The sequence below is a fragment of the Lepus europaeus genome, chromosome 16, assembly GCF_033115175.1.
Source record: "Lepus europaeus isolate LE1 chromosome 16, mLepTim1.pri, whole genome shotgun sequence".
Lineage (NCBI taxonomy): Eukaryota > Metazoa > Chordata > Mammalia > Lagomorpha > Leporidae > Lepus > Lepus europaeus.
In genome coordinates, this window is record NC_084842.1 from 34467858 (window position 1) to 34484453 (window position 16596).

General features: G+C 38.9%; 1 protein-coding gene across 1 annotated transcript; it reads left to right on the forward strand.

Moving 5' to 3' along the window:
* On the forward strand, positions 1–11002 carry SPATA4 (spermatogenesis associated 4). The gene is made up of 6 exons (XM_062212873.1): positions 1–231; positions 1033–1162; positions 1853–1971; positions 2082–2302; positions 7115–7234; positions 10740–11002. Exons 1-6 carry the CDS (start codon positions 14–16, stop codon positions 10880–10882), a joined length of 951 nt encoding a protein of 316 aa, XP_062068857.1. The 5' UTR covers positions 1–13; the 3' UTR covers positions 10883–11002.
* The last annotated feature ends 5594 nt before the right edge of the window (positions 11003–16596 follow it).

Here is a 16596-nt window from a genome sequence, read left to right on the forward strand (position 1 = left end):
CCCCGGAAGCGCCATGGCCGCCGCCGGCCAGGAAGAAGAGTTTTCCAGACAGCCGGCGGCAGCCCTATCTAAATCACCGTCGCTGTCGCCACAGTCAGCAGCTGTCCACCGAGCGAAGCCCAAGAAGTGCCTGGTGTATCCGCATCCTCCAAAGCGCTCCGGTCTGTCTCGTTCCGTTCTTCGATGGCTCCAAGGCCTGGATCTCAGCTTCTCCCCAAAGAACATCAAAAGGTGCTCAAGCAAGCAGGTCCCAAGCCGCTTGGGTGGACGCACCCGGCCTGGGCTCCGGCCCCTGCGTCTTGGGTTCCCTGCATTGGCATAGTTTGTTTTCTGATGAATACTCCCACTCACCCACCACACTCGCATACGCATGATAACAAACAGGGACCCAGGCTTAAGAAACATACGATGAAGCATTTCATTTATTGATTCAGAAGAGCAGTCATTAAGCCACACACCTAAGTGAGTACAGAAAACTTCAGTGTGACTACAAAAAAATTAGTCAAGGCTCATTCTTCAGGGACACTAGGCTTTAATATTAGAATAATGTAATCTCCATTAGAGATGTCCTCTAGTTTGACAGTAAGCAAGGATCTTTGAAAATTTTGTCCTTTACCACTCTGAAAGTGACTGGCAGATTTTCTTGAAATGCAAACTAAATTCCATAAAAATTAAGACGGTGAGTGTTTTGCAGGAAAAGTCCCTGGCTTACCAATTTCAGCATTCTGTGTACCTTACAAAGATGGACCTGAAACTTTTAATGTGCACGTGAATCACCTAGGGATCTTATTAACATGCAGATTCAGTACAAATGAACAGTTTGGGTTCTTTAAAAAATACTAACAGCTTTTCATGTGTGTATAATTTAGACAAAATGCAATTCCACAGTAGGACATCCTCAAAGCAATCCAACAAAACTGATTTTACAAGAACCTTTTCTGTCAGTTTGGAATATCAGATTGATGTTAACTATGAAATGTAATCTGTATAATTAACTACAATTTATTTCATTTCCTTGTTGCTATGGACCAGAGATTTTTCAAATGGCTTCCTGATTGCAGAAATATTCAGTATGTATTATCCCTGGGACCTTCAATTATCATCCTTTGAAAATGGAACCTCTTTAAAAGTCAAGTTGGATAACTGGGCACAGTTGGAGAAGGTAAATCAGCAATGTTTTAGAGTTTAACAGTTAAGAAGTTTGTTTTAAAAGGCCCATTCCTGGGGCCGGTGCTGTGGCTCAGTAGGTTAATACTCTGGCTGCAGCTCCGGCATCCCATGTGGGCGCCGGTTCTAGTCCCGGCTGCTCCTCTTCCAGTCCAGCTATCTGCTGTGGCCTGGGAGGGCAGTGGAGGATAGCCCAGGTTCTTGGGCCTCTGCACCTGTGTGGGAGACCTGGAGGGAGTTCCTGGCTTTGGATCAGTGCAGCTCTGGCTGTTGTGACCATTTGGGGGAGGGAAGACCTTTCTCTCTGTCTCTCCCTCTCACTATCTGTAACTCTACCTCTCAAATAAATAAATAAATAAATAAATCTTTAAAAAAAGGGGGGGGGCATTCCTAATGTCTTGGATGAGTTCATATATATGTGTTGATTTTGTATTAGGGTAACAGTGGGCCTGTGTTGCCAGCTTGTTCCCATGTATTGCCAAGTTTATATCAGGAGTCACCTATGCGGCTGAGCATATTTATTTCAGTAAAGAGTATAATAATTTTTCTTGCTATATAATGATGTATTTTAATAATTAACCTGTTAAACATCAGAAAATTAGCTGGGGATTAAAGTGAATTCATAGTAATTGGTGATTTTTATAGAACTTCTTAAGATGAAACTATTTTCTTTCTACTACTAAAGTTCCTGGCAAGAAAAAAATTTAAATTACCTAAAGAACTAATCCATGGCACAATTCATTGTAAAGCCGGAGTACCTGAAATTCTGATAGAAGAGATTTACACTTTATTAACACACAGAGAGTAAGTTATTTGGAATTTTCTAATAATACAATTTAATGTGAAATTTTTGGTAATTCATGTCTTGTTAGTAAAATATGACTTGTGAACAGTCTTTTATTTCTTATTTTCAGAATTAAAAGTATCCAGGATGACCGTGTGAATTTTACCGACTACAGCTACCAGATGCACTTACCCCTGGTTCCCAGGTCGACAGCTTCCAAGTCAATCAAAGATAACATTAGGCTTTCAGAACTAATGAGCAATCCCAACATGCTCAGCAATGAACTTAAAATAAAGTTCCTCTTCCTTTTACACATGTTGCAAAGGACACTGAGCAGAAAATTGAATCCAAGTAAGTTTGCCTCAGAGAGGCTAGTGAGTTCTCTCAAACTCAACGAGGCTGTTTGAGCACAGATGAAAAGACAAGACTCACAACCTCGTTTCTGCTACCACCTGGTAATGGTTACAAGGAAAATACTTATACACACAAAGTGAGCGTCCTTACCATCGCTGGAGTGGTTCATTTCACAGTTTTCTTTCTTGTTGATGAAAGCATAGGTTAAAGTGTCAGAGAGACTTTTTTTTTTTTTTTTTGCTTTTGCTTTCTAACACTTATTCAGGACACCACTCGTGTTAGAATCTTATCTAAACTTGATTCCAGACACCTACAGACTCATCATTTCCAAAGCACCCAAATAATTCGCAAATGAGACAGATGGAGGCTGTTAGAATTTCTATCCCCTTTTGAACTCCTTTTTCTGAAGAACAGATTATCTCCTTCTTTCTCTGGAAGGACGAGGTGACTTGCCAACTCCTGCCTCCCCTAACCCCCTCATCATCCAAAATTGAGAGAGAGATTTTGGTTTTTAATTCCTCTTACAGTGTCTGTTCTTTAATCTCATATTTTTTGTGTCTTCTTTTTCTCATTTCTGGCTCTACTCATAAATTTGTGAGTAAAGGGAGAATTCAAGTCATTAATCCTTTTGTAAAATTATATGTTCAAAAATTTGTATGTTTTTTAACAAAGTTTTGCTGAGCAACTTATCACACATACATGCCCATAATGTATATATAGAATTTATAGAAGGCTAATGACAATGAATTAACATTTTTGTATCCTTAAGATTTTTTTAAGATTTATTTATTTATTTGAAAGTCAGAATTACACAGAGAGAGGAGAGGCAGAGAGAGAGAGAGAGAGAGAGAGAGAGAGAATTTTCCATCCGCTGGTTCACTCCCCAGGTGGCCACTATGGCTGGAGCTGCGCCAATCCAAAGCCAGGAGCCAGGAGCTTCTTCCGGATCTCCCATGCGGGTACAGGGACCCAAGGAGTTGGGCCATTTTCTACTGCTATCCCAGGCCATAGCAGAGAGCTGGATTGGAAGTTGTGCAGCCAGGACTCGAACTGGCGCTCAATTGGGATGCCAGCACTGCAGGCTGTGGCTTTACCTGCTACACTACAGTGCCGGCCCCAAACCTTAAGATATTTAAGAAATGGAACACGACAAATAGCTTTACCTTTCCTTGTGTGTCCTTTCCTGATTGTATTCTTCATACTCCCTGCCTGCCTGGCTGCTTTTGTTTATAATTTCTTTGATTAAAGAAACCGTTTTTTGAACGGGCATTTGCTGCAGTGGTTATGGCACTGTTTGGGTTGCCTGCATCCCTTCTCAGTTTGCTGCTACACTTCAGAGCCCAGCTTTCTGTTCGTGCACTCTCTGGGAGGCAGTATATGATGGCTCAAACCCTTGTGCTCCTGTCACTCACTTGGGAGAACTGGATTGAGTTCTGGGCCCCTCCCTTCAGCCTTGCCTGGTCTGTCTTTCAAATCTTTTTGAAGAAAACATTTTAAATAATTTTACTTATGCATACCATATGTTATTCTTAATTTCATTCATATATATTTCTTAACTTTAATTGCTTTCATCAAACTTTGTAGTAGGCAGAATGAGTTCTCATATTGTCCATGATCTAATCCCCAAAACCAGAGAAAATATGTTATACTACAGGGCAAAAGAGAATTTTTAGATGCAAAGTTATGAACCTTCTGATAGGGAATGTATGCTGGATTATTCTTGGGCAACCAGTCAAATCACATGGGGTCTTTTTTTTTTTTTTTAAAGATTTATTTATTTATTTGAAAGAGTTACAGAGAGACAGGAGGAGAGGTACAGAGAGAGGTCTCCCATCTGCTGGTTCACTGCCCCATTGGCTGCAACTACCGGCACTGTGCCGATCAGATGCCAGGATCCAGGAGTTTCTTCCATGTCTCCCATGCAGGTGCAGGGGCCCAAGGACTTGGACCATCTTCTACTACTTTCCCAGGCTTTCAGCCAGGAGCTTGTTTGGAAGTGGACCAGCCGGGAATCAAACGGCGCCCATATGGGATGCTGGCACTGCAAGTGGTGGCTTTACCTGCTATGCCACAGCGCTGGCCCCTCTTGTTTTCTTATATCTCTTTTGGAGAGAATATTTTTCTAAAGACTTTTTTCCACTGCTAATATTAGAGCTTTCATTTTATGAAAAAGTATTTATTTGTGAAGGGGGGGGGGTGGAGAGAGCAAGAGCGGGAGAGTGAGAGTGAGAGCAAGAGAAAGAGATCTTCCATGTGGTTCACTCCCTAACTGCACCCAATAGCTAGGGCTGGACCAGATCAAAACCAAAACCCAGAAGCTCAATGTGGTTCTCCCACATGGGTGACAGAGACCCAGTATTTGAGCCATCCCTTGCTGCCTCCCATGGTATGCATTAGCAGGAAGCTGGAATCAGGCACTGAGGCAGGACTTGATTCCAAGCACTCCACTATGGTATGCTACCACTCCATTGATATATTAACTGCTGAGCCACATGCCTGCCTCTGAAAAATTTTAAATTTCTACTCTTTAGTTAGCATGAGTATTTATCTTCAAGGAAAATTGCTTCTCCAAGCTACAAGGACCTTAGATCACTGTGACTCTAAACACTTCTTGCCACCTCCACGCCTAACTTCTTTTGTTATCTTGAATTTTAGTTATGTCAAATTAACTTTTTAAAAGATTTATTTATTTATTTGAAAGAGTTACACAGAGAGAGAGGAGAGGCAGAGAGAGAAGTCTTCTATCCGATGGTTCACTCCTCAATTGGTCGCAATGTCTGGACTTGCGCCGATCCAAAACCAGGAGCCAGGAGCTTCTTCCTGGTCTCCCACGCGGGTGCAGAGGCCCAAGGACTTGGGCCATCTTCCACTGTTTTCCCAGGCCATGGCAGAGAGCTGGATCAGAAATGGGACTCAACTCGGCATCCATATGGGATGCTGGCGCTTCAGGCCAGGGCGTTAACCTGCTGTGCCACAGCGCCGCCCCCCAAATTAATTTTTAACAGCATATATCAGGGGCTGGCACCGTGGATCACTTGGTTAATCCTCTGCCTGTGGCGCTGGCATCCCATATGGGTGCTGGTTGTAGTCCCAGTTGCTTTTCTTCCAGTCCAGCTCTCTGCTGTGGTCTGGGAGGGCACTGGAGGATGGCCCAAGTGCTTGGGCCCCTGCACTTCATGGTCTCGAGACCAGGAAGAAGCACCTGGCTCCTGGCTTTGGATCAGCATAGCTCCGGCCGTAGTGGCCATTTGGGGGGTGAACCAATGGAAGGAAGACCTGTCTCTCTCTCACTGTCTATCAGTCAAATTAAAAAAAAAAAAAAACCAGCATATATCAGACATCATTATTTTTATTCTAATTCTTTTTTTTTTAACTTTTTTTTTTGACAGGCAGAGTGGACAGTGAGAGAGAGAGAGACAGAGAGATAGGTCTTCCTTTTGCCGTTGGTTCACCCTCCAATGGCCACCGCGGCCGGCGTGCTGCGGCCGGCGCACCGCGCTGTTCTGAAGGCAGGAGCCAGGTGCTTCTCCTGGTCTCCCATGCGGGTGCAGGGCCCAAGCACTTGGGCCATCCTCCACTGCACTCCTGGGCCACAGCAGAGAGCTGGCCTGGAAGGGGGGCAACCAGGACAGAATCCGGCACCCCGACCAGGACTAGAACCCGGTGTGCCGGCACTGCTAGGCGGAGGATTAGCCTGTTGAGCCATAGCGCCGTCCTATTCTAATTCTTAAAGCTCATCCTGGTGCAAAGCTATCCTGTACATCTGCTGTCTTCTTTTGAATATATCTTGACTTTAGCCATGATCACCTCAGTGTTTCCAATTGGTCTCATTCTCTAGTGTTGGTTCTTGAGATTGTTGATTTTTAAAGGTTCTTATCTATTGCCAAATTAGTTCACTGTGATAATTAGAGTTTGAAAATGTTACTGTCCAGAATTACATTTAGGGTTAACAGGGCATAACTTGTAAGTGGAACAGGGGTGGGGAATGTCTGACCCATGGGCCATTTACGGCCTTTGCAATCCATTTGGTCTTGCTCTGCCAAGGCAACAACAGGTTGGACTCAAAATAAATCTCCATCAGGCTAATATTTAAGTTGACAATTTTGTGTGGCCTGAAAATGATGTTATAAATTTCCAAATAGCCCTTGGCAGAAGAAAGCTTCCCCAAGCCTACTTCCGGCCTCTTTGAAGGGTAAGCTGTAGAGGAAGAAGTGATTTTTACAAGTACAGGAAAATGGTTCAAGTTCTGCAGTTCATAGACTTAGATAAAAAGAAATATAGGAAATGTGCTAATAATTTTGCCATTGTTTAATAGTATAAAATTTTGAAAGATAAGTGCTATGTGGTTTTATCTATATGAAATATAACAAATCGATAAGAATAACCTATGTTGATGGAAATCAAAATAGGTCTTTTCTTTTAAGATACTATCTGGGAGAGATGGGAAAAGATTTGGGGGATACTACTAGTACATCATTTCTTTATTTGGGTGATGGGTCCTCAGGTCTATTCATTCCAAAAGCTCACTAGATTGAATTAAGGATGTGATTTGTTTACTTTTTTTGTCTATATGTAATCATTAAGTAAAAATTCATAAAAAAATTAATAGGAACAAATTTTTTTTTTACTTTCAGTAATTTGTGCATCAAAAATATTATAAACAAAGTGGGAAGTGATATGATTAATATCACTGTTAGGAAATTGATAAAATAAATGTTTAAAAATAATCCACTTAATTTTTTAGGTTATAGAAGTTTATTTTGACAATGGCCATTGTAACCTTGTTGAAAATAACTTTCATGTTTATAGAATGGTTTGACGTCAAACCAACAGTGGGAGAAGCCACTCTTGATCGACTTCCTCGTGTCCAAGCCTCTCTACGCAGATGCAATTCCAAAGTATCAAAGAAAAAAGTTGCTTCTGCTTTACGTAAGTTCTTGTTTCAAAATTTTGCCTGTTAAAATGATTACTGTACTTTAAATTTTAAAAAAATTGGTTAAAATGTTGGTCTAGATCAACATTCATTTTAAACGTGTGTATTAGATTGACATGCTAAGTGTTTTTTATCAAATATTACTTTGAGAGGAAGAAAGAGAGCAAGGGAGCAAATCTGTTGGTTCACTCCCTCATTGCTTGCAGTGGGTGGAACTTAGTCTGTGGCTTAACCAGGGCCATTCATGGGAAACCAGGAACACAATCTAGGTCTCCCATGTGGGTGGTAGCACTCCAATTACTTGAGCTATCACCCATTCAGTCAAAGGTCTGAATTAACAGGAAGCTGGAATCAGGAGCCAGAACTGAAAATGAAACCCAGCCATTCATGTGGGATGTGGATGTCTTAACTACTAGGCTAAATTCTTGCTCTCTGCTGTGCTTTCTGATAGATGGAGAGGCATGTGTTCTAAATCACTCCTACCCCTCCCACCTACTTTTATTTTTGATGCCATTTGAGTTCTTATTTAACCTTAAATAGGTGCGTTTGAAACAAGGAAATCTCGCTGTTAGCACTCACAACTCAGATCCTGGGGCTGGTGTTGACTCAGAAAGTTAAGCTCTACTTGTGATGCCAGCATCCTAGATTGGATTGCTGATTTGAGTCCTGGCTATTCCGCTTCTTATCCATCTTACTGCTAATGTCATGAGAAGGCAGTGGAAGATGGGCCCAGTACTTGGGCCTCAGCCATCCATGTGAGAGGCTCAGGTGAAGTTCCTGGCTTCTAGTTTTGGCCTGACCCAGACCTGGCTGTTACGGCCATTTGGGAATTAACCTGCAGCTGGAAGATATCTCTTTCTCCATCTCTGTTGCTCTGCTGATAAAATAAGTAAATAAATCTTCAAACATAATTCTAAAGTATCAATATTTGTACAGCTAGACTTCTTTATCAGTTATATTATAAGAATTCACTTATTTAAACCCTATTGATTCAGAACACTTTTATATTATAGAAAACTACCACTCATTGGCCACATTCAGCCTGTTCCTGCTTACTTTTGATGTTTCACTGGCAAAAGAAAGATGTCAAAATAAAATAATATTTCCTGAGCCACAAGACTGAAAATGTCAATATTCATAAAAATACAGACCACTGTTCTTTCTATGCCTTGTCCATGCTGCTTGCATACTACAACAGCAGGGTTGGGACAATGTGGTCCACAAAACAGAGATGCCAGATTTAGCAAACTGAAACATAGGGTAATATAACAAATAATTTAGGACACATTTCCTAATGAAATAAATATTATTAATAACATTGTTTATCTGGAATTCAGATTTAACTGTGTGTAACTCATATTTCATTTGGGAACCATACAGCAAAGGCTAAAATATTTATTATCAGGTTCTTTTCAGAAATTGTTTCTTGGCTTCTGCTATAAAGCATGTTGCTTAGTGTTAAGAAAGATTTCACTGTGTGTGTGTGTGGGGGGTGAAATTCCTTGCTTAAGTAAGGTCTAGGATAACAAGGTCAACAGATTGCTTTTTTTAAACTTAAAGCTCCTCAGAGCCTTTAATATGCTAATATGCAGCATAAATATTAAACATGATAAGTACAGAATGAAGTGCTTTCCAAAGTCTGTTTGATCACCCATCACTGTTAGTTTTGCTTTAATAGCCTTGTAGAACTAGTGTTCCTTAGAGTACATTTCTTAACATCCAGACTTCAAGCTAGCCCATCAAAGTCCCTTTAACTCATCATAGATCCAAGGCCTCCTACTTAACATAATGGAATGCAATGTAAGCAAGTAACAATGTTTCTATGAAAAAATATATATGTATGTGTACACACACACGCGCACACACACACGCACACACACACATGTAGTTTCACCTTTGGACTCCTTCAACTTGGCTAAACTCTCTTCTGTTAGTGATATTTGCATGAAGATCCAGCAAGATGGAAGCTGAAACCAGCGAAGTAGAGGGATTGGGTAGAGGGCATCATAATGGGAGCAGGCATGGAAAGGAGACTGCTGGTGGGTTCTAATTTTTTCCCTTTCCTCCACCCCCATCCCCAACTTTCTTGCCTCTTTCCACTTATGACAAATTGGATCTCACTAGGGGTGGATCGCTAGTAGTGGGATCATTGTGCTGACGAGGTGAAAAGATAGGAAGGAGTAGTAATGAGTCACAGCAGGACTTCCTTCCCATGTAAGAAACAGACATGAATAGACCACATACAGAAATGATGCCTGATGATATTGGAAATGCTAAAGAATATTTCTCACGGTTGGAATCTTTCTGAGAAGTTGTCAAGGCTTAGCTGTGAGTTCCTAGAAACTGTATGGAATAATTACTTAAGGTCAAGTCTCCAACTAGAACTCATTATTGTTTTTTACATTTTTAAATAATGTATAAAAGTTTAAAAGTAATCCCTTCCTCATTTTTTCAGTGCTCTCTTTTATGATTCTCTTTCACACCAATGGTCTTTTTTTTTCTTCTTTTCTAAAATAATTAATGGGTTTATGAAAGCCTTCACTAGACTGTCCATACCAGGACAGGAAGGTGAACAAATATATTTTTAAAAATTTTCTATTAATCTTGTTGCAGAGCTTTGTATTCCTTGGAATACATGGAAAATAATGAGTGGTAATTAGACTTTTGTAATTATTTGGATACAAACTATTTTGCTAACTATTTAAATGATTTGCCTAAGTTTATTAAAGAACTTCCATTTCATTTGTTTCTGATAAAAGGGTAGAGAAATTAGTTAAGGTCAGTTATAATTTGAAAGATAATGGAAAGAGGCTAACACTATAAGAATTCAACTGGCTTTTACCATCAAACATTGCACAAAATGACATTAAAATCACAGATTGTTTATCTGAAAATCTTATTAGCAAACAGGATGACCCAAATTAATTGTAAGGCAGGTTGTTAACTTAGCTTTTTTCTGTTTTCAGTCTGAGTTCCTTTATTTGTTTACATAATATCTAGTGTCTAGCAAAATTATGGGCCAATGGAATAGATTCAGATTTCTTGTTTTTCCACTGGCGCCTTACATTAGACCTGAGTGACTTAAAAGAGTCTGGGTGGATGGCTTGGATGCCTCAGTGTAATCAGAGTTCCTAAACTGAATTATGAATCATGTACGTTTGCCAAATCTAAGTACAAACTTGTGCCACTGTTGCCTCAGCTGCTTTCTGAAGCAATGTCTAAAAATAGTTGAGTCATATTCAGTATCAGATACTCCAAATTAAACCCTGAATATTTTTAGTACTGCTTATGACTTTTGAAGGTGGGTGACATTCAGATATCTTTTTAAACCCATGACTACTAAAATACATGATTTAAATATTCTGTTTTCCAGACACTTAGATTAATGTGTACTCAGCCTATTGTTCCCATTCTGCATACATTTGCAATATTAAAAACACTGGTGATTGTATATGTGCTAACCATGAATGGCCTTTAATTTTGTTTATTTAAATATCCCAGCAAATATAGGTAATTGTGGCAATCTATGTAAAGAAATTCACGTGAAGCAAGCTGGACAAGATTCTTGTGACTGTTACGATTTCTATGAGAAACATGGAAAAGAAACTTTGAAAAACACTTGTCAAATCACTTTGAAGAAGTGATGTTACCATCTCTTGCCATACAAAAGGGATATTATCACTTAATCTTGGACATCTTTCAATAATAAAGGAAGTGCTGTTGTATTCATAACTCTGCTAAAGAACATTTCTTTTCTGTTCAGTTAAACAATCGTTTATTAAACACCTATGTGTATGTACTTTGAAAACAGAAAATCAAATAAATTAGTACAGAATGAGCAAAAATAATTTTAAAAGTAGGATTAAAAATAATTCATTCTGATGTATAAGAATTCTTATAAAGTTCATAGGAATGATGTAATATGTTTTCTTCATTAGCATTAAAAATGACAACTTTGCCTGATATATTTACATGTCATATTCATTAATTTATTCTGAACGATTATTTATTGTACATTAGTTCCTAGTAAATAGTTCTCCTCTACATGAATATACTTACCAAACTATTTTTTAAAGAGTAGGTGCCCTTCTTATTAATAATGAATTGTGGGGAGAGAAAATCACGCTTTGCTTGGAATTTGGTTTGGGCATTTAGCAATCTATTTGGTTCAATTAAAAGATTCCTAATGATTGCTGCCGCCTTGTAATTATTTTTTTAAAGATTTATTTATTTATTTGAAAGTCAGAGTTACACAGAGAGAGGAGAGGCAGACAGCGAGAGAGGTCTTCCATTCGCTGGTTCACTCTCCAACTGGCCACAACAGCCAGAGCTGTGCTGATCCAAAGCCAGGAGCCAGGAGCTTCTTCTGGGTCTCCCTCGTGGGTGCATGGGCCCAAGGATGTGGGCCATCTTATACTGCTTTCCCAGGCCATAGCAGAGAGCTGGATGGGAAGTGGAGCAGTGAGGTCTCAAACCGGCATCCATATGGGATGCCTGAGCTTCAGGCCAGGGTGTTAACCCACTGCGCCACAGCGCTAGCCCCGCCTTATAATTATTTTTAAGGGAAACAAAAGCAGACTGAAACCATGAAATTCTTAATTATCTTTCATATATTCTTGGTAATCCTATATTCATATGTGGAAAATTTTCTTCAACTGGAATTAGTCATGTTTTAATGCAATCACATTAAATTTCATTTTAATTCCAAGACATTACTAATTCTGAATTTGACAATATAAATATTTCCCATTAAGCATTTTTTTTCTCATCTGACAGTGAGAGAGAGACAAAGAGAAAGGTCTTCCGTTGGTTCACTCCCCAATTGGCCGCCACGGCTGGAGCTCGGCTGATCAGGAGCCAGGAGCTTCCTCCTGGTCTCCCAGCAGGTGCAGGAGCCCAAGCACTTGGGCCATCCTCCACTGCCTTCCAGGGCTACAGCAGAGAGCTGGACTGGAAGAGGAGGAACTGGGACTAGAACCTGGCACCCATATGGGATGCTGGCGCTGCAGGTGGAGGATTAATCAAGTGAGCCATGGTGCCGAACTCCTACATTTTTAATGGTTCAATTTTATCAGTGTTTTTATTTCCAGAGAATTCCTTTTTAAGTTTTACATTTTTGGGGTAACTTTATGAAGAGAACTTAAAGAGCCTTGATGACATACATAACTTCTTGGGAATGTGTCCAGAATCCAGTTTTATCTGAGGCAAGAGATGTAGTTCAAATGTGTATCTTGGCCGGCGCCGTGGCTTAACAGGCTAATCCTCCACCTTGTGGCGCCGGCACACTGGGTTCTAGTTTCGGTTGGGGCGCCAGATTCTATTCCGGTTGCCCCACTTCCAGGCCAGCTCTCTGTTATGGCCCAGGAAGGCAGTGGAGGATGGCCCAAGTGTTTGGGCCCTGCACCCGCAAGGGAGACCAGGAGAAGCACCTGGCTCCTGGCTTCGGATCAGCAAGATGCGCCAGCCGCAGCGGCCATTGGAGGGTGAACCAATGGCAAATGTGTATCTTAATGAGCTATAGGTAATTTACCTTTTTATTTATTTATTTATTTTTTATTTTTTGACAGGCAGAGTGGACAGTGAGAGAGAGACAGAGAGAAAGGTCTTCCTTTTGCCGTTGGTTCACCCTCCAATGGCCGCCGCGGTAGGCGCGCTGCGGCCGGCGCACCGCGCTGATCCGATGGCAGGAGCCAGGTGCTTCTCCTGGTCTCCCATGGGGTGCAGGGCCCAAGCACTTGGGCCATCCTCCACTGCACTCCCTGGCCACAGCAGAGAGCTGGCCTGGAAGAGGGGCAACCGGGACAGAATCCAGTGCCCCGACCAGGACTAGAACCTGGTGTGCCGGCGCCGCAAGGCGGAGGATTAGCCTAGTGAGCTGCGGCGCCGGCCGTAATTTACCTTTTACCTTGCATTGTAATAGAACAATCTAAAGTTGCGAGAATAATTTTTTTTAACATATTAAACATAGTTCCTTAGGAAATAGGTTTAGAAACAAATCATCAAACTCAGCTCCAGAAAATTTCCAGAGTAGAGTTAGGTTTTGTTAGACAATAAAATCATAAATTTCTTTGTTCTCTTGTTGCTGTGTTCAATCACCCGTGACTTGACTAAGTTAAGTTTCAAAGACTCCTGTGGAACTCAGGAGACTGTGGAAAATACAAAATAGTCTGTAGGTATTATTACATAGAGAGCAGATGAAGCTAGCAAGTATAGTTGAAGTTGGTAACCTAAAGAGCTTCTGGAGATAAATTTTGTCAACAGAAGTTAACAGTTATGGGCATGTTTCAGGAAAACCATTTACTTCACAAGGGGTGTTTGACAGAGGGAAGCAATGAACTTTTTTAGGGAGATAGAGCAATAGCAGCAGCATTTGGAGGTACAGAAACTTCCCAGTCAGTTGGCAGAATGCTTATCATGGGCATAAAAACTACTGTGATTAGGGTTAGCATTTGCATTGATTAGTAAGTGCTTTCCCCTCTTAACACTAGATTTAGGATATGTTGTAGTCTAATGTTTCTTACAAGTGGAGACTCAATACCTTGAACAAACCAAAGCAGTTATTTTCCTAGATTTTTAAGCAGGGTAACAACTCAAAGAACTCAGTCCTTCATACATCTGATGACTCCAACTCGGCTTATTGTTTATGGAGAAACAGTGATCTCTCAATGGTGGTTTTATAAAGACTTTTCTTCATCTTACATCAGGTTTTAACTGTGTAATTTATTAAAATTAGGGGGTCTGAGATATGCACATACATATTTACCAGATAATGACATATCATTGCCTAGTCATATGTATTTAAATTCAGCAAGAAGGTACAGGTTTCAATTATTCAGATAAAATGTCTGAAAGATTTAGTACACCAAGCATTTATTAAGTTTGTCCATAAGGATGTCTTCTACACGACTGGTACACTAAATATAAGACACAAATTTTACAAATAATATGTAAGGTTTAAGTATATTCAGAATGCCTTTTGACTTAAAATAAGTAAATTTTTATATCAGGACAACTAAATACAGTCATTCTCCAATGTAAATATATTTTTCAACACATTTGAACAAATTCACAGAAATATTATTTTGACTGACATTAAAATCATATATTTTGACTGTAACTAAGTGTGATGTTATAGTTTAGTTAACCACCTGGTAACTTTTATAGGCAAAATATGTTTTCAATGTTTCAAGAATCATTGTCTAATCAGTTTTTTTCTTTCATAAAGGCATATTTAAGCCTGTAAAATAATGTGTCCACATTGTTGGTAATATGAACACTCTCAAATAGTAAAATGAAGTACTATTAGTTTGGTTTCTCATGAATATATGAAGCCTAACAAAAATTCCTTTCTATATTTTTTCATATTAAGGCACTATATATATATATATATATTGATGGGGTGAAATGACAGGTTTAAAATTCTATGAAGAATTATTAGTAAATACTATTAAGAAAATGGTAGAAGCCAGTGTATATTAGAATGGTAGTTAAATAAATCTAATTTATATTTTAGATGAAAAGTGAATCACTTTTCCGTTGTATTCATTTGTGAGAGTTTTATGAGTTTTTTCTTCATATTTTATTGATAAATATATTATTTCCTGCTTCATTACAAATACAGAGGGTAATAATTATTTATATGTAGCTTAAATTTAATGATATTCTTTGAAGTATTTAAAACAAAAAATTTCTAATTATTAATATATTTTTGAAAATGAGTTTTACACTGCTAATTTTTAGTGGAGATTTTAGTATACATGTGCCAATCAATAATCCTCAAGTATGAAATATTTGACTTATTAGGTATCAGTGAGTGTTAAAAAAAGTGCTTCTCAGGTGCACTTTATATTATTCACTACATCAATACATTGAAAACATATTCTTCTAAAACTTTTTTTATAAAATGGAACTTAAGCCTAAAATTATTTTTGAGGAGCTAGAAGTGGCCAATGTGCTAAATATGTATGACATATATATGTATATATATATGCAAAATACATATGGTCTTAAGAAGCTTGTTTGACAAGGTTTTAAAAATATTTAAATACAATAAATTTTAAGAAAAGCTAAAATTATTCTAAGTACATTAGTTTACTCTTTAGCAAAAAAAAAATCTGTAACATAAATTGCAAAATAACTTTAGTATCAAAGTACCATCTTTGTGGTATGAATTGATTTCACAAGTCTCAGAGTCAGAATTCTACTCAAACTGTAACATTGATAGGCTTTTCATAGCTTTATACTCATAAAAATATTTTAAAGTTTAAATTTATATAATGTGTCCAAAATTTCAGTATCTTTTACTTATAGAAATTTATTTTAAATTAATTTTTGCCATATAAATTGTCAGAGAAAGTATAAATGGACCAATGGACCAGATTATTATTATAAATACTAAATGCATTAATCAAAACTAATTTCCATACACAGTAAATATTTTTAAGTCAATTATAATCTGATGCACATTCTCAAATGTTCGACGGCATTTTATGCTTTTACCTCCTATTTTTTTACTGTTTATATTTATATAATCATAATTGGATAGTTAAATTTCAAATAAACTTGGTAATATTTTCTCTTTAAAAAATTCAGTAGTGTTTTTGCTGTGAATCCATTTACTGATATGTAATAAACGTTGAAAACTTCTGTAAAGTATGGCTAAACTGAGTGACTTTTTATGTATTTTGTAAAGGACAAACATAGGTGTTAACTTGAAGATCAACTGTGTACACCTCACATTTTGCTATTTTTTTTTTTTTTTTTGACAGGCAGAGTTAGACAGTGAGAGAGAGAGAAACAGAGAGAAAGGTCTTCCTTTTTCCATTGGTTCACTCCCAAAGTGGCCACTATGGCTGGTGCACTGCGCCGATCCAATCTGAAGCCAGGAGCCAGGTGCTTCCTCCTGGTCTCCGATGCGGGTGCAGGGCCCAAGAACCTGGGCCATCCTCCACTGCACTCCCGGGCCACAGCAGAGAGCTGGACTGGAAGAGGAACAACCAGGACAGAACCAGCGCCCCAACCGGGACTAGAACCCGGGGTGCTGGCGCTGCAGGCAGAGGATTAGCCTAGTGAGCTGCAGCGCCAGCCACATTTTGCTGTTTTAATAATTCAATCTTCAAATATTTATTAAATACTTGCTATGTCAAGCACTTTTCTAGGTACTGCACTCTTATATGTTCCAACAATATAATATTTTGATACTTTTTATGCTTATGAAACTTTTGCATTTTAGATTATTCTTGCCTTATTCACAAATGTGGCTATTACATTTTATAAAGGAGACACCTATTTTTCCTTTATGTTTTGTAAATATTTTATTTTTCAGAGTTAATGAATAAATTTTACTGTTCCTCTCCAA